The following is a 25163-nucleotide window of genomic DNA, read 5'->3' as shown; positions in this document are numbered from 1 at the left end:
CAAATTGTTCCCTATTGGATTCCCAGTCATGGCATATGCCTGGGTAGAGATAACTGACGGATGTTTCTCTCTCACATCAATATTTTCCTCCCTCTTTTTCTCCCTCCCTTCCCCTCTCTCTAAAAATAAATACAGTGGTACCTTGGTACTCATTGTTAATTCATTCCAGAACCCCTGACAAATGTTGGAGCCAATGAGTACCAAACTGTTCTTTAGCAGGCTACCATGGGACTGACCTGTAGACCTGTGTCATCGCAAGAGAAAGGCCCCAAGAGACAAGCAAGCACAAGTGCTAAAACATTCTTTTGTTAAAACTCAATGAGTACAGGATTTGACTTAAGCCCATGAGTACCAAGGTTTGACTATAAACAAAATTTTTGAAAAGAAGATAGCAAGATACACAAACACCTATGTGAACAAAATAATTTGTAAATGAAGATACTGTTATAGGCTGCTGTGGCTCAGTGGACTGAGCACCAGCCTGAGAACCAAGGAGTTGCTGGTTCGATTACCAGTTCAGGGCACAGGCCTGGGTTGTAGGCCACATCCCTCAGTGGGGGACGGTGTTCAGGAGGCAACTACACATTGATGTTTCTCTCTTTCTGCCTCCCTTCCACTTTATACAGAAATGAATAAAATCTTTAAAAAAAATTTTTAAGATACTGTTATAAATCGTTTTTTCCCTGTCCAAATGCAACTTTTTTCTTGCTGCTAAATAAAGTTAGAGTCCTTCCTGACTGGAATGACTATTACTTTAACTCCAAGGGGCTTAAATTATCAGTCATTTAAGAAGCTTTAACTGTTTTTGACAATTTAACCTGCGGAGCTTACAGCACCCAAGGGAGGGTCTTGGTTGCAAGTTTTATTTCTGATGCAGCTAACCACTAATACTGATTCCATAGATAATGGATTTCAATAACAAACACCCACAGGTAGGCACTTTGAGTAGTACCCATAATATTGCTTTAATTAAGTTAATACGTGAAGGTCATTGTTTGGTGGAAAGTTTTATTAAATTTGACAGTGTTTACAACAATAGTAATAATAAAAAAGAAACTGTGTTCATCTATACAGTAACTATATAAATTTGCCTATAGATATAATCCAGTTTGCTCATTAATTTATGCTACATTTCAATTTATTTTCCAAAAAGAATTCAATTTATTAGTCCCATTTCCCAAAAGTAGGTATATTTCTAGCATTTCTACTGATAGTTTCATGACAGATGGCTCTAACCATGCTGGGCACAAAGAGACCACCCACTAGAGCAAAGGAGATATCTACCATCACCACATACACCCCCTGATTTTGGAGCATTTTGATGGTGGAAAAGAGTAATGTTTTGATTTATATGTAGCTCCATGTGTTAAATATTAATGTCTTTCTGATATATTACAATTATTTTTATCAGGAAAAATACATAAATTTTGTTTTTGAATCCAAACATTTTATGTAGTATTTCAAACAAATATATAAAAGTACAATGCAAAATTTTTAAATAAATCAAAAATTAAAGTTTCATTCTAAAGTGTCAAAAAAACTATAAAATGCAAATCATAACAGGATTTATACATTTTTCCATTTTTATAACTATTAGGTAACTTGAAATTATTTTATTGAAAAGCAAAAAATAGTGGCTAAATTTATATATATTGAATTTAGCAATAATTGTATTTTTTTAATACACAACCTGACAGCCACTATTGTACATAATAATGAATCAGCATGGGAGCCACTTAATATACTTCTTGATTAACTCATTGCCTGTCCAGTTCACACACAGACATGCTTACATGTCATAATCGCCATAATTCCCATCATCCCTACTGCTAACACTCAGGCTCCTTGATTAGTGCACAACTCCCAGACGAGCCATTGCTAATGCTAAATAATTCTCTTCAGCCTCCTGCTACTATTCTGCAGGATCTCCAATTAAATATAATGTCCCTGATGAGCCATAGTAATGTGAACAAATTCCTACCAGGAACCCTATCTTATTCCATTTTACCCAAAAATGTAGAGAAAGTAATTTAGCCAAGCCAAGATAATGAAAATATTTTAAATCAATATAGTATATTTCTGCAAACTGTTATTCCAAGGAAAAAAAAAACAAAAAAAGAACAGAAGAAAAACAAATGTCTAAACATCCTAAATATGCTTTGTTTTCCTGGTTAGTTAGCTCTTTGGTTAGTTCTGAACACTGAAAAGTTCAGTGTTTTAAATTTGATAAGTAGGTACATTACAGTCTTAGTCCAAAAACGGTTACTAAATGCTAAGTTTTATGAGAAAAGTAAGCAACAGCAAGTTTTAAAGCAAGTATGCCATTTAAAATCCCTTTAATTACCTAACTATCAGAACACCAAGGTCCAAAATAACATTAATGAAACCAATTCCTTCCTTCCGATTAAATGCAGTATCATTAGGTCACTAGCAGAGACTTTGCTCATGGAACTTCATGTTGCTGGTAAGGAAAGTTCATGCTGGACAATGACAACTATTAGTAATTTTTGCAAGAATGTGTTAAGAATCCTATATATTTTCTACTTCAATCTAAATGACTAGAAATCTAAGTTCTGGTATACTTAAAACCAACTGAGTAGCAAGGACCATGATGGCCATCTTGAAATATTCTGTACAAGTAAAAGCCATTTAAGAGAATGTATTTAAATATATCATCTCAAGTGCACACACATGTGTAAGAAAAGGTCTGATTTTTCAGTTATCATCCCAAAAAAGTTTTACAAAGCTTACCCTACTCATTTATTCCTATTTGAGGAGCAATGAGTGCATTAGCTACAAATGAGTCCATTAACAGATTTTGTGAAATAATTTTTTTAAATTAAGAACTTTAACTTCTTTCCAAATAGAAAAAGATTTTAGAATACCCTGAGAAATCAAATCACATAAATGAGAAAAATAAACACATAAGTTTTTTAATTTTAAATTTCTTTAATCTCTACACACATCTAGAAGAAAACTGAATATATTATAACAAAGACATAACTAGATAAATATACAAAGATGTATATATAAATACAAAAAGATATAAAGACATTCTGACAACCCCATAAAATTTTGATAAGTTTTTCCCTAAGGTCTTTTATACCTCAGTCCACACTAATGTATTCCATCTCCATTTACCTGATCATTACCCTCCAGTTTGTTCAGCTGGAATCAACATACACTAATTACATAGACATCACAAAGTCCTATTTGTCCTCAGTACCTCCCCAGACAGCAGGGAAATACTATCAAGGGTAGGCATGCTAAGTGATGATTCCCCTCACCTTGCTGTCAATCATCCCAGAGTGCTCACAGGAAACCCCACTCAATCTCATTACTGAATCCTAAGGCTAAGACCATAATACTCACCAGGAATCATACTTCAAACAACAGGCTGCCTGGCTAAGATGTGAGTCACAATGACAACTTCCCTGATTTTAGGTTTTGGATTTAACGTAATAAAGATCAGGTATTTATCATTTAAATATAACCTTATTGTACACCAACAAAGCAACAAAGTTGTATAAATTCAATTTAAGAATCTAGATAGGGTACATAGTCAAAAGTTAAAGTACAGAATCAACTCATTTCATTTTAAAAAATTCAAAACTATAGCTTTACAGGTTTAATAGATATAGTAATATTTTGCTATTTCTTGTGGACTTACTAGTCTTTTTACTTGAAAAGACAGAGAAAGAGACAGATAACTATTTGATTTTATGATAATTCTGTCTATCTAACATGCATTATGATATGGCCATCTGTAAATTCTCAAACTCTCTGCTCCCACTATTGACTAAACCTATGAAGTAGTACTCACCTTCCAATTTAGAAAGTCTTAAGTCACTAAAATCAAACATTTCTCTTTTTTTAATCTCTTAACTTTTCTGGGACTACCAAAAATCACAGTAGATTAGTGGGCTACAACTATAGAATCCATCTCTCTTGCCTTCTAAGCCAATATTAACAAGGCCCTGTTCAACAAATTAAGAAATTCTCCCAAATCAGTCCTCTGCCTAAAATCTAGTGAATTTTTTCAATAGACCTAACTCTACCAGCTTCAAAATCTTATGCAGAGGGCCCTGGCTGGTGTGGCTCTGTGGATTGAGAGCCAGCCTGCAGATCAAGGGGTCAGTTACAATTCCCAGTCAGAGCATATACCTGGGTTGAGGACCAGGTCCCCAGTTGGGGGCTTGTGAGAAGCCACTGATCTATGTTTCTCTCACACATGTTTTTCTCCATCTCTTCCTCCTTCCTTTGCCCTCTCTCTAAAATAAATAAATAAAATCTTTTGAAAAAACTGTCAGAACTAATAAACAAGTTCATCAAGATTGCATGATACAAAATCACTATATAAAAATCAATTGTATTTTTATACATTTCCAATTAATAAACATTGAAATAAAAATATAACTATAATTCTAGTAGCATCAGAAAGAATAGTCAAATATTTAGGAGTAAATATAATAAGTACAAAATTTATACCCTGAAAATTGCAAAACATTGTTGAAAGAAATTAAAGCAACCTATCAACCTAAATGAGTTGACCAACATCAAAGAAAATATCCATGTTCATGGACAGGAGGACTTAAAAATATTCAGATAATAATATTTCCCAAATTGATCTACAGATACAACACAATCCCTTTCAAAATCCTAACAGGATACAACCTTTCACTAGGACTATCTTCCCTTCATAAGCCATCCTCTACAATCTTTGAAAAGAATAATAAGGGCCTGGAGAATGACACATAAAAGATAATTCATGACTTGATAAAAGCCTTAACTCCCATTTTGCTCCCTCGTGCCCTGACCATTTCCCGCAGGAGTACCTTCACTGCTTGTTGACTCTGGCCTCTTGCCTTAGATGTAGCTGTACTTTCTCATCAACATATGTGAACAGTTTTCCTGGGTAAAGACTGACTTGGAGACTTTTCTAGATCAGTCTTTACTTCTCAAAGAAAGTAAAAGAACTTTCTCAACAGAGAAAAAGATGTCATACTATTTTAAGACAATCCAACAATAAGACAACTAAAAATAACCTGCAAACACTCTCTGGAAGCACCTCAGATCCCAAATTAAATATAACAAACATCCTTTTAAATGAATGGCTTTGGCCAAAAGCTAGACAGTATCCACTACAGCCAATACTACAACTAACCTTGGGGAGCAGCCATGGAGATCCCAATGAGAACTGAATTTTAACCCTCAGAGAAAGAGGCATAAACGAGTTGGAGATTAGAAGGAAAACTCCTACATAAGGTCACAGTTCTTAAAGATTACATCCTCTGTAACAGAGGGAAGTGGGATTATCCATTTAACTAAGTGGATAAAAGACAAATACTTAACGTTATCTGCTATAGTTCACAGTAAAAAAAAAAGTCTCCTCTAGAAATTAGAAACCACAGCCCTATTCAAAGAGAAGAATGTGTGTGCAGTTTCATTTTGTTTTTTTCCACTATCCTCATAATTCAGCAACCTTTATATCAAGATATTGATACAAAAATTAGTCCAAGATTAGTGGTATCCTGGAGAGCCCAGTAAAAACAAACACAGTACCCACCCACATGGCCATATCTGTAACCTAAATCATGTTGGAATTCAACAATAAGATTGCAAAAATGAGGTCACAAGCCAAAACCTACACACATGAGCAAGCAATTCACTGTGAAAAAGAATCAGAAATAAAATAGACACCTAGAAACTTGAAATATTATCATAGAACCTTTAAAATAAGTATACTAAAAATAAATAAGACATGAAAGAAGGACTCAGATACGTAAGAAAAACAATATACAAAAACAAAAAGGAGATTCAAAAAGGAAAGTAGACCAGCAGAGTTTTCAACTGACAGCAAAACGGACAGCAAAGGCAACAAATGCAGCCAAAGTAATCATGTGTCAGGCAATTTTCATCATTGCATTTAAAAATATTACATGTGAGGTTGTTGGGAAACAAAGTGTTCACATGGATTCAAAGATTAACCTCCAAAAACTAATTTTAAAAGAGGGGGAAATACAGCATTACAATGGAGAGATCTGGTAAAGCTATCTGAACCAAGTAATCAAGCTTAGCATAACCAGTAGAAGCACCCAACATTATGAACCTCTTGATATGGTATAGTAATAGCATCATTTATGAAGTTCTTGTGTCAAAAAATATTTACTCTGAATCTATTTATAAGGAAATAAATGAGACAAATCCAGAATATCTATAAGTCAACTGACTTGACATCAAAACATCAACATCATGAAAATAAAACAAAAAAAGGAGAAAGGGTAAAGGAGCATTTTTTAAAGATTTTATTTATTTATTTTTAGAGAGAGGGGAAGGGAGGGAGAGAGTTAGAGAAACATCAATGTATGGTTGCCACTCATGTGGCCCCCACTGGGGACCTGGCCTGCAACCCAGGCACGTACCCTGACTGCAAATTGAACTGGCAAACCTTTGGTTTGCAGCCCACACTCAATTCACTGATCTACACCAGCCAGGGCAGGACCATTTTCAATTAAGTGATTAATGAGCCATAATAAGCAAGTGTAGTTCATGAACCTTGACTGAACTGTATAAAAGACATTTGGAGACAACTAAGTAAATTTGAACATGACTTATGTATTAGATTACATTATAAAATTGGTAATTTTCTTAGCTATGGTAGGTATTATAGATATTAAGGAGAATGTCCTTAACCCTCAGAAATGAATACTGAAATATTCAGAGGTAGAATACCACAGTGTCTGTAATTTATTTAGTTACAGAAAGGTTATTTAGAAAAGTTATAGAAATGTTATTTAGCAAATTCTTGAGGAAAGAAAGAGAGAAAAGGGAGAGAGGGAGGGAGGGAGGGAGAGAAAGAGAGAAAGAAAATGTTTATACACAGATATATGTGGATAGAAATATAAAAAATGTGCTAAAATGTTAATAATTGGTAAATCCACATTATGGGTATATAGGTATTCATTGTACCACTGTTCAAGTTTTCATGATGTTGAACAAATACCTAAGAATATAAATGAATCCCTGGCTGGTGTAGCTCAGTGGATTGAGCACAGACTGGGAACCAAATGGTCGCCAGTTCGATTCCCAGTCAAGGGGGCACAGGCTTGGGTTCCAGACCAGGTCCCCAGTGAAGGCCAAATGAGAGGCAACCATACATTGATATTTCTTCCCCTCTCTTTCTCCCTACCTTCCTCTCTCTCTAAAAATAAATAAATAAAGTCTTTTTTAAAAAATATAAATGAATGGCCAGTAACATGAAAAAATACTCAAAATCAGTATTCATCAGGGAATCTAAATAAAAACCACAATGAGATAACATATAATGGCCATAACATATAATAACTAGCATGGCAAAAATCAAAAGGACTGATATCACCAAGTATAGGCAAATATGTTGAGCAACCTGAACACTCATACATTAACAGTGGGAGTACTGTATTGCACAAACATGTCAGAAAATTGTGGCAGCTTCCCATAAAGTTAAGCATTTGTTTATGGCAAGGGTCAACAAAATACCACTGATTCATAGGCCAAATCCAATCTAAGGACTGTTTGTACAACCCTCAAGCTAAAATAGTTTTTACATTTTTAAAAGGTTGTAAACACACATATGCACACAAAGAATAAGCAAAGGAGACCATATGCAAAGTCTCTCTGAATTTATTTACTATCCAGACAGATAATTATTATCCAAACAAAAAAAGGTTGTTCACCCATCATCTACTTTATAACATGACCCAATAACTCCATTTCTCCATATTTACCCAAGAAAAATATAAGCACATATTCACAAAAAACTTTCACAAGACTGTTTATCGAAGCCTTGCTCATAGTAGCTAAAAATTGGTGAGGGTATGTGTCTAATTTGACAAGCTGATCCTAAAATTTACATGTAAGAGCAAAGAGACAAGAATACTGAAAGACAATTCTAAATAACATGATGGGGGGGGCGGGGAACCAATAGAAAAACCTGCATAATCATCTTCAAAAGCCAACTTTTTTCCATTAAACATTGTTTGCAAGTTATTTGGCTCTTCTTTTTTGTGTGACTTATCACTTAATAGTTGTAGTAACTGTCAGTCTTTTCCCCTGCTTAACTCTTTAAAAAATTAGCTGTTTTTAACAGCTAATTTAATAAAATTAATAGCATTTAGAATCAACGGTTGCAGTATTTTCCCACTGCAGTAGTATTTACATTTTAATTTGTAAAATTAACATAAAAAGTATATAAGGTTTTTGACTCCAAGTTACATTAAAATGTTCACTTCCTGAAAAAACATTGAAACATTAACAATTCATCTCAATAGCATGCCTTGTTCCTATTACCAATATTGTAAAGCTGATCAGATATAACAGCAACCTTTGTGATTACATATTAAGGAAGCAAAATATGCTGTTGGAGGAATTCACCTTTTTACTTTCTTGAGACTGAAGTAAAAACCAAATAGCAGATTTAGCCCTGTGGCTGAGGCTTAAATTAAACTTTGACCATTCTAACCATCATTATTCTCCTACTTTTCTTAATAGTATCCTTCCAGAAACTGACTTAAAATAGGTCATATTAAGAGGAAGTTTTGACAGAGCATGAATTGCTTCTGTTTTGGGTCCTGGCAAATCTTATCTTAAATTATGTATTATAATCTCTGGTATACTCACTTCTACTTTCAGACAAAAGTGGCTGAAGGTCTTTAAAATATAAAACTACCCCCTCTGCTTTAGGAAGGATATAAATGACAAAGACTTAAAACTTAGACCAACTCCTCTGAAACTGGTTTTTTCAAAAGTCTGAAAAGTGACAGTCTACCTCAGAATACAAAGCTAGAAAAGTGAAAATGGGGAAAATTAGTCATGCTATTTGGGGCCAAAACTTACAGAAGTAGATTATTCTATAATATTAGCATTGAAATATAAATATATAGAAAAAATAAAAATATAATTTTGTTGGTATCCATACCAACAGTCACCTCTATGACAACATAACATAGAGAATTAACTATATTTTAGTATGAAAAAAATAGTAAGTGAAAGGCTACTGTCAGACTTGAAATAAAAACAGCAATTTTCCACAATTCAAATATTTTTCTCTCTCAATTTATCCATGAATAAAAATGCCTCCTAAGCTAATACCTTGAAAATAAACACAGATTGAGAAGAGTGAATTTTAAATCTATTAACTAGCTTACTGGTGACACAAACATTTTTTCTGGAGAATTTTGCTGTTAATAAAATACCTTAGTTTACTAATCAAAAAACAGATTAAATAGTAACAATTTTATCATTATTCCATGAATATCCTGTGAAGAATATAAACTACTACTGAAACTATCACAGTTAAAACTAATTAGTAAAGAAGACAGAAACCAATATTTTAAAAAATCAATTACATATGCAAAGCAAGTTCATTTAATTGCTTAATTTAATTTCTTTTATGTAAATCTGAATATTTTTAAAGTTCCTGTCAAATAAACTAGATAAATTAACCTTTATTTGGGGAAAATCAGAGTGGCTTATACATCTTTCCATTTTGGTTTTTTAAAAAGTAAGAGTTACAATAAGGCAAAATAAACATACTTTCACATAAAATAAACCACAAAATTAATAATTCTTGTGTTAAATTACTATACAATAAAAGCTGCTGACATTACCAATAGATTTCATCTTCAAAAGTAGTGTGAAAGAATGAAAAACAATAACTTACTTAAAATACAACTACTTATATTTCATTCGATAAAGTTCCAATAATATTACATTATTTTCCCATGGGATTTTTTTCTACTTATTTAGTTCATTGGTGCTTAAAAACAAAGTTTGCTGCACTGAAAAATCCCCAATAAAATTATATACCATTCACTGCTTTATGCTATACCTTCTTTTGTTCATATCCAATTAGCATTAGCCTATCTTTCATTTATCAAACTTTCAGCTGAACACAGTAAAGCACTCAAGAAAGTTAAACAATTACAGCAGTCCCTCAGTGATACTGGAACTATGCTATGAGGAATGTGCTCTCATAAGGCAGCATTGTATAAACATTGCATTAATCTTTGACTCTAACTTTCTCATGCTTTACTTATATCTACTTAGTGACCAGCAATCAGTCTAGCAATTTAATTCTCTTCTAGTTTTTTTTAAGATTTTATTTATTTCATTTTTAGAGAGAGGGAAAAGGAGGGAGAAAGAGAGGAAGAGAAACATCAATGTGCAAGAGATACATCAATCAGTTGCTCTTGCTCACCCCCAACTGGGGACCTGGTCTACAACCCAGACATGTGCCCTGACTGGGAATCAAATCTGTGACCTTTTTGTTCACAGGCCAGCACTCAATCCACTGATCCACACCAGTCAGGGATCTTCTAGGTATTTTAAGCATTGAAACAAATAGTTAAGACATACATTGAAGACATGATGCTCCCCTTTTGCTTAAAAAGAGAGTGAATAATTAAGTAGATTTCTTTTAATTGTGTGTATACCCTTTTCAGGCCAAGGGAGAAAAAAAACTACATCTCTCTCTCTTTTTTTTATTTGAACAAAATAAGGTCCTGATTCAAATAAAGCTTAAATATACTCACAGAACTAGCATCAACATCACTGTGGATGGCAACTGTCTTAATGCCCATCTTCTTGCAAGTTTTAATAACCTATTTTAAAATATAATTAATGTTATCTATTAATAATGATTCATGTGTAAAGGGATTATAATAATAATAAAATTCATCAAGTAAAACGGAAAAATAAGATTAAAATTCTACTCACCCTACATGCAATTTCTCCTCTATTAGCAACAAGAATTTTATCAAAAGTCTAAAGAGAGAAAATACACATTAAGAAAATGTTATTCTCACTTTGGGACCAGAAAACACCAAGTTCCTCTGCAGTTAACACTGGATAGGATCCTAATAAACATTACGTCCTAGATTAGTACTAAATACTATATATATGTTCATTTACAACCAGGTTGCTACCAAACTGGTAGGATCTGACCCTATAATTATTCTGTTAAAGCATCGATTGATTAGGTTCAATACTTCAGAAGTGAACTAAGGAGATATTTGTAAATTCTCTTGCCAAAAGATAACCTTCAAATGATATTTCAAGACACTAAAAGCCTTTAGACAAAATTATTTAACAATTTACTCAATTTATTATCTAAATTCAGGGAAACTCTAAGTATTATGAGTTGTTTATCAAAGATGGATATCATTTATATACCACCTCTACTGGGTTAGGGCAGAGCAATAAACAATATTTTTAATAACTCAGAACAGGTACAAATTATGCCTATATCCAAAGATTCCCAAACTAAGTGGGTTATGCTATTTGAATACAATGTTAAGTTTGAATAGCCATCAAATTTTGAAGCAGCTGAGGCTATATAATAGAAAGCGTAGTTCCATTCTGTAGTTCCATTTCTAAATTCTAAGCCTAGTTTTGCCACTAATGACTTATTTGACCTTAAGAAGCCAATCTCTGGGACTTCTGGCCAAGATGGAGGCATAGATAGACACACTGTGCCTCCTCGAACAAACAAAAGAAGGACAACAACAATTTAAAAACAAAAAACAGACCTCCAGCCAAGATGGGGGCATACGTAGACACACTGTGCCTCCTCACACAACCAAGATAGAGACGACAACAATTTAGAAACAGAATAACAACCAAAACTGACAGAAAACTGATCTGAATGGAAGTCGGACAACCAAGAAAATAGACACATTCATCCAGACCCGTATGGGCAACTGGGTGCGGGTCCCAGGTCATGGCATGGAGAGCAGAGAGCATTGGGACCGGGTATGTGAGGCATCCGGGGTGTGCAAGACTGAAGCGGGCAGACCCTGAATGCACAAGCAGCAGCTGGCAGACCCTGGCGGAGAGATGGCAAATGGCACACCCAGCCAGGCAGTGATTGTGAAGCAAGGCACTGCGCATAATCCAGGATCACAGTGCTGGAAAATAGAGCCTTGGGGCACTGATTGAGGACACCTATGGGGATTGAGGAGCAGGGAGGGACTCCTAGCCTCACAGGAGATGGTCCTTGGAGGGTCCCACAGCGTGCACAAGCCCACCCACATGGGCACTGGCACCAGAGGTGCCCAGTTTGCTTGGGGGGAGCAGCAGAAGGGACTGAGGGCCCACAAACAGCGGAGCAAGGGCCATTGGTCCCTCTCAGATCCCGCCCCCACAAACAATGTCACAACCCAGCAACTGGGGTGCCCCACCCTGGTGAACACCTAAGTCTCCACCCCTCATACGTGACAGGCACAACCAAACCAAAGCGGGGCGGGGGGCGGAGATAGCTCAAACAGAATTGCAAGCCTCACAAGCACTACTTTTAAGTGACCAAGAGATAGCCAACCTATCAGATGAACAGTTCAAAGCACTGGTGATCAGGATGCTCACAGTATTGGTTGATCTTGGTTGCAAATTAGATGAAAAAATGAAAGCTACAATAAGTGAAATGAAGAAAAATGCACAGGGAACCAATAGTGAGGGAATGAAGGCTGGGTCTCACACCAATGGAGTGCACCAGAAGGAAGAAAAACAATAAACAACCAGAAAAGAATGAAGAAATAAGAATTCAAAAAAAATGAGGAGAGGCTTAGGAACCTCCAGGACATCTTGAAATGTTCCAACATCCGAATTATAGGGGTACCAGAAGTAGAAGGGGAAGAACAGCCAGTGGAAAACTTATTTTAACAAATAAAGGAGAACTTCCCCATTCTGGCAAAGGAAACAGACTTCCAGAAAGTCCAGGAAGCTCAGAGAGTCCCAAAGAAGGTGGACCCAAGAAGGAACATACCAAGGCACATCATAATTACATTAGCCAAGGTAAAAATGAAAGAGAGAATCCTAGAAGCAGCAAGAGATAAGGAGACAGTAACCTACAAAGGAGTTTCCATCAGACTCTCAGCTGATTTCTCAAAAGAGACCTTTCAGGCAAGAAGAGGCTGGAAAGAAGTATTTCAAGTCATGAAAGGCAAGGACCTACATCCAAGATTGTTCTATCCAGCAAAGCTTTCATTTAGCATGGAAGGGCAGATAAAGTACTTCTCAGATAAGGTCAAGTTAAAGGAGTTCATCATCACCAAGTCCTTATTATATGAAATGTTAAAGGGATTTATCTAAGAAAAAGAAGATAAAAAAACATGAATAATAAAATGACAGCAAACTCACAATTATTAACAACCACACCTAAAACAAAAACAAAAAGAAGCTTATCAAGCAACTAGAACAGGAACAGAACTGCAGAAATGGACATCACATGGAGGGTTAGCAACAGGGGAGTGGGAGGAGGAGTGAGGGGGAAAAGGTACAGAGAATAAGTAGCATAGATGGTAGGTAGAAAATAGACAGGGGGAGGGCAAGAATAGTATGGGAAATGTAGAAGCTAAAGAACTTATGACACATGGACATGAACTAAAGGGGGGGAATGTGAGTGAGAGAGGGTGTGCAGGCTGGAGGGGAATGAAGGGGGGAAGTGGGACAACTGTAATAGCATAATCAATAAAATATATTTTAAAAAATAAAAAAATAAAAACAAAAAACCAGAACGGACAGAATATTAAACTCTATGGAAGTCCGACAACCAAGGAGTTAAAAAAGAAACATTCATCGAGACAAATAGGGGGAGCAGAGATGGGAAGCCGGGCGGAGAGGACTTGCAGCAAGGTGGTGGCTGAGGACCGGGGTGGGCAAGGCCACGGCTGGTGGACCCAATGTGACAGTGGTTTGTGGACTGAGCAGACCCACATTCACACTCAGATAACCCGGGAGAAACAACTGGGGAGCTGGACAGACTGCAAAACCCAGAGCCCCAGCGTGGGGAAACAAAGTCTCAAACCACTGATTGTAAACACCTGTGGGGGTTGAGGTGCCAGGAGAAACTTCCAGCCTCACAGGAGAGTTTCTTGGAGAGACCCACAGGGTCGCAGAATGTGCACAAACCCTCCCATGTGAGTCAGCACCAGAAGTGCCCAATTTGCTTATAAGAAGTGGAGGAAGTTACTGAAACTCGGCAGAGAGTGGAACAAGCACCTTTGTTCCCTCTCGGACCCCTTCCCCATGTACAGCATCACAACACAGCCATGTGGGTTACCCCACCCAGGTGAACACCTAAGGTTCCGCCCCTCACTAAGTAACAGGCATGTCAAGACAAAAAAAAAAGTGGTCCAAACGAAAGAACAGATCAAAGCTCCAGAAAAAATACAGCTAAGGGACAAAGAGATAGCCAACCTATCAGATGCACAGTTCAACACACTGGTGATTAGGATTGCTCACAGAATTGGCTGAATTTGGTTGTAAAATGACAACAAACTCACAGACATCAACAACGGAACCTAAAAAAAACTGAAACAAAAACTAAGCAAACAACTAGAGCAGGAACAAATTCACAGAAATGGAGATCTCATGGAGGGTTATCAGCGGGGGAGGGAAAGGGGGGAGTTGGAGAAAAAGGTACAGGGAATAAGAAGCATCAATGGTAGGTACAAAATAGACAGTGGGAGGTTAAGAACAGCATGGGAACTGGAAAAGCCAAAGAACTTATATGTAAGACCCATGGACATGAACTAAAGGCAGGGAATGATGGTGGGAGGGGGAGTACATGGTGGAGAGGAATAAAAGGGAGAAAAAAATAGGACAACTGTAATAGCATAATCAATAAAATATATTAAGATTTTTTACAAAGAAAATATTTTTTGAATACTTACTTTTTCATTAGAATAAGAGTCCGCTGAACAGAGACTACGGGTCACCACTAAGTGGTGTCTTGAATAGTGTGAAGCATGCTACAAAAAAGAAAGTGAAATAAATTACAGATATTTGAAGGGGCTTCAAAAATACCTTTTCAAGGTAATATTTGCAGTATGCTTCTGGCTAAAATGTTTTATTAGCCAGAAGCTATATAGATGATTCTAAGCAATATGTCATAACTATGAAAGGTAAATCATAACTACAGACAAATCCCCTTGGCACACAAGAGAAACAAAGGCATCAAAACAATCTCCAGAAAAGTTTAAGAGTCAGTGGATCAAATAAAATTTATAGAAAGGGGCCTGACCAGTGTTGTTCAGTTGGTTGGAGCATTGTCCTACAAAGCAAGAGACCACTGGTTCAATTCCCAGTTGTGGGCTCATGTATGAGAGGCAACTGATCGATGTTTCTCTCTCACATCAAAGTTTCTCCCCCTTTCCTTGTCCCTCCCTTCACCTCTCTCTAAAAATAAATAAAATCTTTTTTAAAAAGTGAAAAGGTTATCTAATAGTCAAGTTCACTTCTAATTCATTATCTGTAAATGTTTATGGGAAGAAAACATTTTTTAAGGACTTAAAACATTAAGAATAATTACTAATAAAAGTTACAGGCCAGGTTTAAGAAAGCAATTTACCCAATAGCCACTGATAGAGCTAAACCCAAAAAGGAAGGAGGGAGGGAGGGAGCAAAGATATAAAACTTTCTAAAAGGGTAACAAGTCAAATAAAAAGTAAAATGTTTTTATAACATTTTAAAATGAACCCAAAGATTTATACAATTATGTTGCAAAGTATCAGTCACCAAATTCCAAATTCCAAAATGTAATCTCTATACAAAAGTGAAAGTAATAAATACAAAAGATACACTTTACAAAATAAAGACTATACTACAAGTAAAAGACTAGTGAAGAAAATGAACTGGAAATGAGAAGAAAATTGACTTTATTATTGTGTCTCTTTTATTTTTGTATTGTAGTTTTATTACCATTTAGTCCCCTTACAACCCCCTTCCCCACCACCACATTGTGTCCCTTTTAAAGGCCAAAACTTACTGTCCTATTCCTCCAAGCACCCTCATAAATTCAAGAGTGTTAGCCTCAATTTAAAAAATGAGAAAACTGAGTCTGGAGAATTTTAATTTTTCAAAAGTCATTGGGCTAGGCTTTAATGGTTACCAGATATAAGCAAAGGCCTGTTAAAAGCATTGTGAAATTTTTTATTTTGAGATAATGAAAATTGTGGCACCTCCCACTGTAATACTAATGTCTATGTAAAGGCATGATTGGGGTGAAAAAACAATAATTTATCAAGAGGGTCTCACCACTCCCTGTGTGTTCATATAAAAATTCAGTCTTTCATTGCCTTTAGCATAAGAGTTATAATTCAGCAACTTTTCTCTTACATCAAATTTAATAAGCTGAAGGGCATTCCTTTCCCTAAAAATCATGTCTTGTGTTTATAGCCTCTGCCAATGCAGAAAATAAACTTGAGGAATGAAAAGCGATATCTCTGGGAATTTCTCATATTTATTCTGCTGCAAGGTAGTACTAGGATATTTACACAAGAAAGTAAATAGCATACCAGCTTCCTATCAATTTTATAAAATGAAACACAAAGTAGTTTATACTTTTACAAATTCTCACTAATGCTGTAAGGTACATAATGGTCTGTTGCAGGAACATGTCAAAAGGCAAAAATCAGCCCTGGCTGATGTGGCTACATGGATTGAGTGCTGGCCTGCAAACCAAGTGGTTGACAGATTGATTCCCAGTCAGGGCACATGCTTGGGTTGCAGGTCAGGTCTCCAGTTGGGGGCATTTGAGAGGCAACCGATAGATGAATCTCTCACATATCAATGTTTCTCTTCCTTCCTTTCTCCTTCCCTTCCCCTTTCTCTAAAGATAAATAAATAAAATATTTTTTAAAAAACCGTACATGTGTATTTAATCTTTAACAAATAAAGGGTATAACTGATTCCTGGTGGCAAAAATGAAATGTAAGTCTTCCAGAGACAAAACACAATATGAGATAAACATTTTAGGTATTTTAATTAGCTTTGGAGAGTGAGAATCAACAGTGATATTTTACCTCTGGGGAAGAGAACACTTAGAAAAGCAGCAGCATACCACCTGGGAAAGAAGTGTGGGAGAAAAAGTCAAGAACCTCAGTTCTAATCCTAGCTGAGCTTGACACAATTTCAATGATTTGAGCAAACTACTTTAACCCCTTTACTCTCTGCTAAAAAATTCAAGATGAGATTACTTTTCTCTAAGGTCCATTACTAACCAAAATCCCTTACTCAAAAAGCAAAAGCTTAGTACAGGGATATTTAACATGAGCAAGCATCTGACAACTGAAGGATGCAGTTATTCCAATCTCAACATTTGGACCAAGAAAATGGTGACACAGATCTCACCTACTGCTCAATTACTCTGAGGGTAACAAACCAATAAACACCCAAAGCTACCTGGTGAAAATAATACTAATTACAGTTAACCATTGAACAATGTGGAGATTAAGGACACCCATGCCTACACAGTCAAATATCCATGGTTGACTTTTGACTCTAGAGTCTGTGCTTGGCATCCAGACAGCCTACCTACCTCAGATGTTTTCCATCTGTGGTTGGGAATACAAAAACACTGTTTCCCAGCTGCAGTTGGTTGACTATTCGGACTCAAAACCCCTGTACAAAGGGCCAACTGTGAAATAATAATAATCTGAGGGCCAACTTGAAAATAATCTGAGTATAAGTGGACCCACACAGTTCAAACCCACGTTGCTCAAGGGACAACTGTACATAGAGTCTAATAAATATGTGTTATACATTAGTTTCTAGGATAAAAACCTCAGGACTCTATCTCATTAAGATGAACCCATAAAGAATGGGCTAAGCTAAATTTGGCCTAACAGGAGACAGTTTCTATTGGCAGAAATACTCAGAAATATCTAAGTGGCCAAGCTCTAAGAAATGTTTGGGTCAGCTGACTCTATGTATTTACTTTCAGAAAACTATGAATAACATATAACATCTGTACCACAAACTTCTTAAAACTAAATCAACTCTGTAATAAGTTACAACTGGCCAAAATGTACATGATTTAACATTATACCTAATTGCTCAAAACTTGTTTTCTTGGATCTTTTTATTAGTATTTAAAAATACTTGGTTCTGATGATCTAACAAACTACCATATTTTACCACTGTTATCAAAAAAGAAAACATAGAGTTTGTACACATATGAATTTGTGATAATGTGACCCCAAATTTTATAAAACATGGACACCCCTGGTTAGCCAAGTAACTAGAAGTAGAAATGGTATAAGCAGACAGCACATAACAGCTACTATAACAGCACAACAACTACTATGGAGAAACAAGGGTTTGGGACTTTCCCACAGTGAGCCTGAACTGGTTTGTAGTTGGCCCATAAAAGTTCCTTGTTCCTGTTTACTCCTATTGCACTTTCATGGAAATTCAAAGTTATAAGGAACACAGTTCAAAAATCAGACAATTTTGTAGAGCTATAACAATTTATTTATGCATGGGACAAGTTAGCAGAAATCTGCTAATTTGGACTTATACACAGAATTTCAATGTTTATTGTTTTTGTTGAGCATGTAAGAAACTGGCTATAAGCCCAGTCCAAAATTCTTTTAAAATACTTCCAAGAAACAGTAGTTTGAGGAAAAACTTTAATGAACTCCATTTATTTATAAAGACTATATAGCCTGTCACAACCAAAAGGAGAAAGAAGGGTCAGCATGTACAGAATGACTTCCCCATAGCATGTTGCATTGTTTTCTCCTGCAAGAATAAAGATTTCCCATGTTTTCCACAATTAGAAAAGAAATGCCTGCCAACACATGGGAAGTAGCATGACCTTCAGAGTCACAAGATCTGGATCAACTCTTTGCTCCACTGCTTTATAGCTATGCAACATTGAGTAAATAATTTCTCTAGACTCCATCTGCTTTCCTACACCTCCCCTGCTTCCCTACATTTGTTAAAAAGATCAAATGATCCTTCGTAAACTGTAAAGTACCAAGGAAATGTAAGGTATTACACAAACTAAATCCAATTATACAGGAAAAATGTCCTTCTTTCTTAAAATTATACCAGACCATTTGGAAGTGAGCATTAAAGGAATACTATATGAATTAAGAGATCTGGTCTAGACTCAGACAGATTCTGACTTGGGTTTGAATGTTGGCTCTAACATTTATTTAATATAAAGGAAATTTCCTCATATATAAACTGGGAATGATAACAGTACTTATCTAGGATATAGGCTACTACAAGGATTAAATGAAAATGTGTAAAATGCCTATCACAGTTCTGCATATATTACAGTAAACATACAATAATTGCTAACCAAAAAGAGGAGGCTGAATGTACACCTTCTGGCCAAATAGGATGCATGCCTTCCAGCCATTGTAAACAGGGAAGTGAATATCCTTTTCTAAACTAAGATACACCTACTTTCACATTCTAGACATGACCTGATGTGACAGCCCAAACTGATAAATTCAGTAGCAATTATCTTTTCTTAAAATATATTTTATTGATTATACTAGCACAGTTGTCCCATTTTCCCACTTCCCCCTCTTTATTCCCCTCTGCTCTGCACACCCCCTCCCACCATCATTCCCCGCCTTTAGTTCATGCCCATGGGTCTTACATATAAGTTCTTTGGCTTCTCCATTTCCCATGCTGTTCTTAACCTCCCACTGTCTATTTTGTACCTACCATTGATGCTTCCTATTCCCTGTACCTTTTCCCCCAACACCCCCCTTTCCCTCCCCCGCTAATAACCCTCCATGAGATCTCCATTTCTGTGAATTTGTTCCTGTTCTGGTTGTTTGCTTAGTTCGTTTTTGATTTAGTTTTTTCTTAGGTTCCGTTGTTGATGTCTGTGAGTTTGTTGTTATTTTACTGTTTGTATTTTTTACCTTTTTCTTAGATAAGTCCCTTTAAAATTTCACATCATAAGGGCTGGGTGATGATGAACTCCTTGAACTTGACCTTATGTGGGAAGCATTTTATCTGCCCTTCCATTCTAAATGATAGTTTAGGTGGACAGAAGAATCTTGGATGTAGGTTCTTGCCTTTGATGACTTGGAATACTTCTTTCCAGCTCCTTCTTGCCTACAAGGTCTCTTTTGAGAAATCAGCTGATAGTCTTATGGGAACTCCTTTGTAGATAACTGTCTCCTTTTCTCTTGCTGCTTTTAAGATTCTCTCCTTATCTTTCATCTTGGGTAATGTAATTATGATGTGCCTTGGTGTGTTCCACCTCGGGTCCTACATCTTTGGGACTCTCTGGGCTTCCTGGACTTCCTGAAAGTCTGTTTCCTTTGCCAGGTTGGGGAAGTTCCCCTTCCTCATTTTTTTTCAAATAAGTTTTCAATTTCTTGCTCTTCCTCTTCTCCTTCTGGCACCCCTATGATTCGGATGTTGGAACGTTTAAAGTTGTTCCTGGAGGTTCCTAAACTCTCCTCATTTTTTTGACTTCTTGTTTCTTCATTCTTTTCTGGTTGAATGTTTCTTTCTTCCTCCTGGTCCACACCATTGATTTGAGTCCTGGTTTCCTTCCCATCACTGTTGGCTCCCTGTACATTTTCCTTTATTTCAGTTTTCATTGCCTTCATTTTTTCCTCTAATTTGCAACCATATTCAACCAATTCTGTGAGCACCCTGATTACCAGTGTTTTGAATTGTGCATCTGATAGGTTGGCTATCTCTTCATTGCTTAGTTGTATTTTTTTCTGGAACTTTGATCTGTTCTTTCATTTGGGCCATTTTTTTTTGTCTTGGCAGGTCTGTTATGTAGTGAGGGGCAGAGCCTTAGGTGTTCACCAGAGCAGGGCAACCCATGTTGCGAATGCTGTATGTGGGGGAGGGGTCCAAAAAGGAACACTGTTGCTTGTTTAGCTCTCTGCCAGCTTTCAGTCACTTCCACTGCTACCCACAATCAAATTGAGCCCTTCTGGTGCTGATTCCCAGGTGGGTGGGTTTGTGTGCATTCTAAGACCCTGTGGGTCTTTCCAATGAACTCTCCTGTGAGGCTGGGAGTCTCTCCCTCTGCCTCAACCCCACAGGTTTTTTCAGTGAGAGTTTTTGAGGCTTTATTTTCTGGCACTAGAACCCTGGGTTACACAGTCTGTCTCGCTGCCCAGTTCTCCTCCCGGTTTATCTGGATGTAAATGTGGGACCACCCTGTCCACCAGCCACCTCCTTGCCTGTTCCAGTCTTCCAGTCCCACCTTGCTGTGAGTTCTCTCCACCCCACTGCCCATCTCCACTCCTCCTACCTGTCTGAATGAGTGTTTCTTCTTTAACTCTTTGGTTGTCGGACTTCCATACAGTTTAATTTCCTGGCAGTTCTGGTTGTTTTTTTGTTTTTTAATTTGTTGTTGTCCTTCTTTTGCTTGAGTAAGGAGACACAGTGTGTCTACCTATGCTTCCATCTTAGCCCAAAGTCCTCAGTAGCAATTATCTTAACGAATAATTCAAACACTAGTTCTGCAAAATACTACTGTTGCTCTTACCACACCCACAGAGGCATTCAAGTAAATATACTAAAGCAATTCTGTTAATAGGTTAACTCCTTATCAAGATGCACTCTGCTTTGAAGAAACTATTCCCAAACTGTGAGTTGAAGGAGCCGTAAATTGATGTCACCAAGGTAAAAGTTCAGTAAACTCTAGCAATTACTGAAAATCCAATATCCTGTGTGTACTGAAAAATGTAGACAGAAGAAAAAATTGAGTGTTTAAATAGAATGTTTTGTAAATGCTGATACAGAAACAAATAAGACTAAATTGTGAACTCCACAGCCCTTGTCTGGGTCCCTCAGTTAGTTGGAGTGTCTTCATGTACACACATGCACAAAAAATGGTTTGCAGGTTTAGTTCCTGGTCTGGGCACATACCTAGATTGTCAATTCGATCCCTGGTCTGTGCACATATGGGAGGCAATGAATTGATGTTTCTCTCTCACCTCGATATTTCTCTCTCTTTCTCTCTCTCTCTCTCACTCTCTCTCTCTCTCTCTCTCTCTCTCCCCTCCCCTCTCACTCTCTCTTTCTCTCTAAAAATCAATAAACATATCCTTGGGCGAAGATAATAAATAAATATCTATATGTGTGTATACATATATATATAATAAATGCTGCATATACCCTAGAAGCAAGCCAATTCTGCCAACTAGCTAAAAGAATGGTTAGAATTCTCTAGACTAGAGTCTAGAGTTAACAGTTGCTTTCTACAATAACCAACCAAATGGCTTGCAGAGGTGGAGGGACAGATGGGAGGCATAAAATCTTCAAAAAGTTCTGCTTCAAACATACACTCTGTGGGGCATATTTCAAGTTCACATATGAGAAGCATGGAGAGAAACTAAGTAGCAACTCAATTTCCCCTAATGCAATAGTGAACTTCTGAGATTGTCCCCACCCCCAGGAGGAATTCTTTACTGGCAAAAGTAACTCCCCACTCTAGTCAGTATTGTCACACATTCAGCTATGCTAAGTGTGTCAAGCTGAGCACAGAGAAATGGACAAGATGCAGTCTCTGGCAACACACTGAAAGGGAGAAACAGGGTAAGAAAAATCAAAGCTTACATATCCTACAGCAGGGGTGTCAAACTCATTTTCACCAGGGGCCACATCAGCCTCGTGGTTGCCTTCAAAGGGCCAAATGTAATTTTAGGACTGTATAAATGTAACTACTCCTTAACAGTTCAACAAGAGATCAGTGCTGCCACTGGTAGAAACAAAGTGCCAGGCCAGATAAAACAAGGTGGAGAGCCAGATTCAGACCACAGGCCTTGTGTTTGCCACCTGTGTCCTGCTGTAAATGCATAACAAGTGCATAGCAGTAAGTACAGTAACAACTTTCCTCTCTCTTAGCTTCTCCAATCTCAAATATGTTACATGGCTTCCCATTGCTATAAGATAAACACCAAACCTAACAGCATGGTCTACAAGGCCCAACATGGTTTGACTCATACCTCTCCAGCACCATCTAGTCTCCGTACCTGAGCCTCAGATTTTTCTCAGTTCTATCTTATCATTCCCTTTGGCCATAGGTAATGTTCTTTCACATATAAGACTCATCTCTTCTCTCTTTGCCTAGAAAAGTTATTTTCTCCTTCAAAATTTGTTTCCTTCCAAAGGAGAACACTCCCTTACCTTGGGTAGTACAGTATGATTAAGACCATAGATCCTGGAGTTCTATATCCCAGCTCTGCCATTTACTAGTTCTGTAGTTTTGAGCAAGTTGTATAATACTGTGTGCTTCAATTTCTTCATCTGTATATGGGGTTATACGGCTGTTGTGAGGACTAAATAAATTCAAGTAAAACATCATAACAGTATCTAGGACATAGAGCTCAAAATATTGACTTGGTCAAGTCCCTCTCTTCTATTTTCTTATAGCACCAGGACCTCTCCATAGAACCACAGAGGAAGTGTTCCATAAAGATTTATTGGGGGGGAAATAGCTGAAGCAAAGTGACTTGTCTAATTAATGTCATATGAAACTTTATCTATGTAAGCTCAAAGCCCATACTTTTCCACTACACCATGGTGCCTACTGTATAAATGCATAAAAGTCTTACAACTACTACTGATGTAGTCAAGAAAGATTAAAAGGTTAAAAACAACAAAAAGTACAGCCCTGGCTAGGTGGGTCAGCTGGTTGGAGCATTGTCCTTGCAGCAAAAGTTTGCAGGTTCAGTCTCTGACCAGGGCACATACCTAGGTTGCAGGTTCCATCCCTGGCTAGGAGACATATGGGGAAGGGGGAGGGGGTCACCCAATCAATGTTTCCATCTCCCTTTCTCTCTAAAATCAATAAATATATCCTCGGATGAAGACTTAAAAATTTAAACAATAAAAATTACAAAACAATAAATTGTGTGCCAACACAAAAACATTGTGTTCTTTGAGAGGGCATTCTGAAGTTCACACTAAGCTAATACAACTCAGAAAGCAAATACAGGTGCAGGCTTCCAAGTCACAAGCAGCTCCAGCTCTCACTTGCTCACCTGGGTTCCTTCCTCTTTAACAAAGTAGGATGTACCAGGTAACCTCGAAATGTCTTCCAATTCCAAATTTCAATGACAATAAATCAAGTTATTTGTCAGTTTTTTAATATTTATTAAAGGAAGTGTAACAAGCAGACTGAACCGGGTGGCGACTGGTTTTCAGGGAGACCTCCATTTTAAAAACTTTGTTCAAGTGACTTAATAAACCCTATTAACAAAGTAAGTTAGGAAGTCTTTGCTCAGAAATTTTGAGTCTACATGTTGAGAAAGACGTTAATAGCCACACACAAACACTCCAATATATGAAACCCTTGTGAAACCCTAGGACATACAAAACAGTGGCAAAAATGCGTTTAAAACGTGTTTTAGGAAAATACAAAAATCAGGCTGACCACTACATAGAAAAGAAAATTTAATTCACAGGATACATATGCTGTATACTGTGATATAATACAATTAAAAAAGGCTTTCAATTCAAACTTAAAAGCAGTAACAATCTTGACATCGTATGATACTTTTTAAAAGTTGAGATAAACTCTCAACTCTAACTGTATGTCAGCAGCAATCCACAGTGTCCCTTCAAAGAAAGAATGAGGCAAAATAAAATGGAAACTGTAAGGACAATTAAAAATACACCCTGAAGAGCTCAAGACAAGTCAAAACCTTAAGGTGCAAAGGAAATGCAGGTACATTACTGCCGAGATCTGTCAGTCAGTCCCTGGGAGAAGACAGGAAAAAATACCAGCGGGCTCCCTGGGCCCGTCTGCCCTCCACGATCCTCCGAGTAACGGACTCTTGCTGTGTCCTGCTCCAACGCGAACTCCGGAGGGAAAGGGAGTTAGCTGCCCCGACCACCGAGGAATCAGGGCCACGGATGTCGACCGGCTGCCACCCGGGCGCTCTCCGTGGCCCTGGCCACTGCGAGGCAGGGCGGGGCTGGACACCCAGTGAAGCCCAGGCCTCTGGGAGCCCCGTCGCTCCTCACCTTCAGGGTCCACAGCGCTACTCTCCACATCAGCTGCTGCGGCGATCGCTGCCCACGCTGTCCCGCCGCGATCAGCGATCCCACGCTCACCCAAAGCCCCGCCATAGTTGCTCCCACCGACTTGTGTTAGGATGACCTCTCACCTCGCCGAAAGGGGCGGAAAAGGGGAGCGCCTACGCTTCGGCCAATCACGGGCCAGGATCTTAGGCCCCGCCTCCTGCCCTGCGGGAGTGGAGCGAGCTGGACTGGATTAACAGCTGGAGCCTGGAGCAGAACTACTGGGAGAATATGCGCTGGGACAGCGAGGAAGGTGGGAGGGCTGGCAGCGTGGCAGGCGGGTAGGGACCCAGCCATCGTCTGCCCGCCCTACCGCACCC

At 37.6% G+C, this 25163-nt stretch overlaps 1 protein-coding gene across 3 annotated transcripts in view; it reads right to left on the bottom strand.

The window, feature by feature from the left end:
- The window catches only part of PCCA (propionyl-CoA carboxylase subunit alpha), a 458728-nt gene extending 433794 nt beyond the window's left edge, over positions 1–24934 (bottom strand). For all 3 annotated transcript variants that reach the window (XM_045821758.1, XM_045821760.1, XM_045821759.1), the window contains exons 1-4: positions 24787–24934; positions 14709–14786; positions 10756–10803; positions 10572–10640 (exon numbers count right to left, since the gene is read on the bottom strand). In XM_045821758.1, the coding sequence (XP_045677714.1) occupies positions 10572–10640; positions 10756–10803; positions 14709–14786; positions 24787–24891 (300 nt within the window). In that variant the 5' untranslated portion in view covers positions 24892–24934. The remainder of the gene's footprint in view (positions 1–10571; positions 10641–10755; positions 10804–14708; positions 14787–24786) is intronic.
- Positions 24935–25163: the final 229 nt, after the last annotated feature.

Source organism: Phyllostomus hastatus, unplaced genomic scaffold, assembly GCF_019186645.2.
Source record: "Phyllostomus hastatus isolate PE091 unplaced genomic scaffold, TTU_PhHast_1.1 phas_scaffold_46, whole genome shotgun sequence".
Lineage (NCBI taxonomy): Eukaryota > Metazoa > Chordata > Mammalia > Chiroptera > Phyllostomidae > Phyllostomus > Phyllostomus hastatus.
The sequence above is the reverse complement of the archived record's forward strand: the minus strand, read 5'-3'. Positions and strand labels throughout refer to the sequence as shown.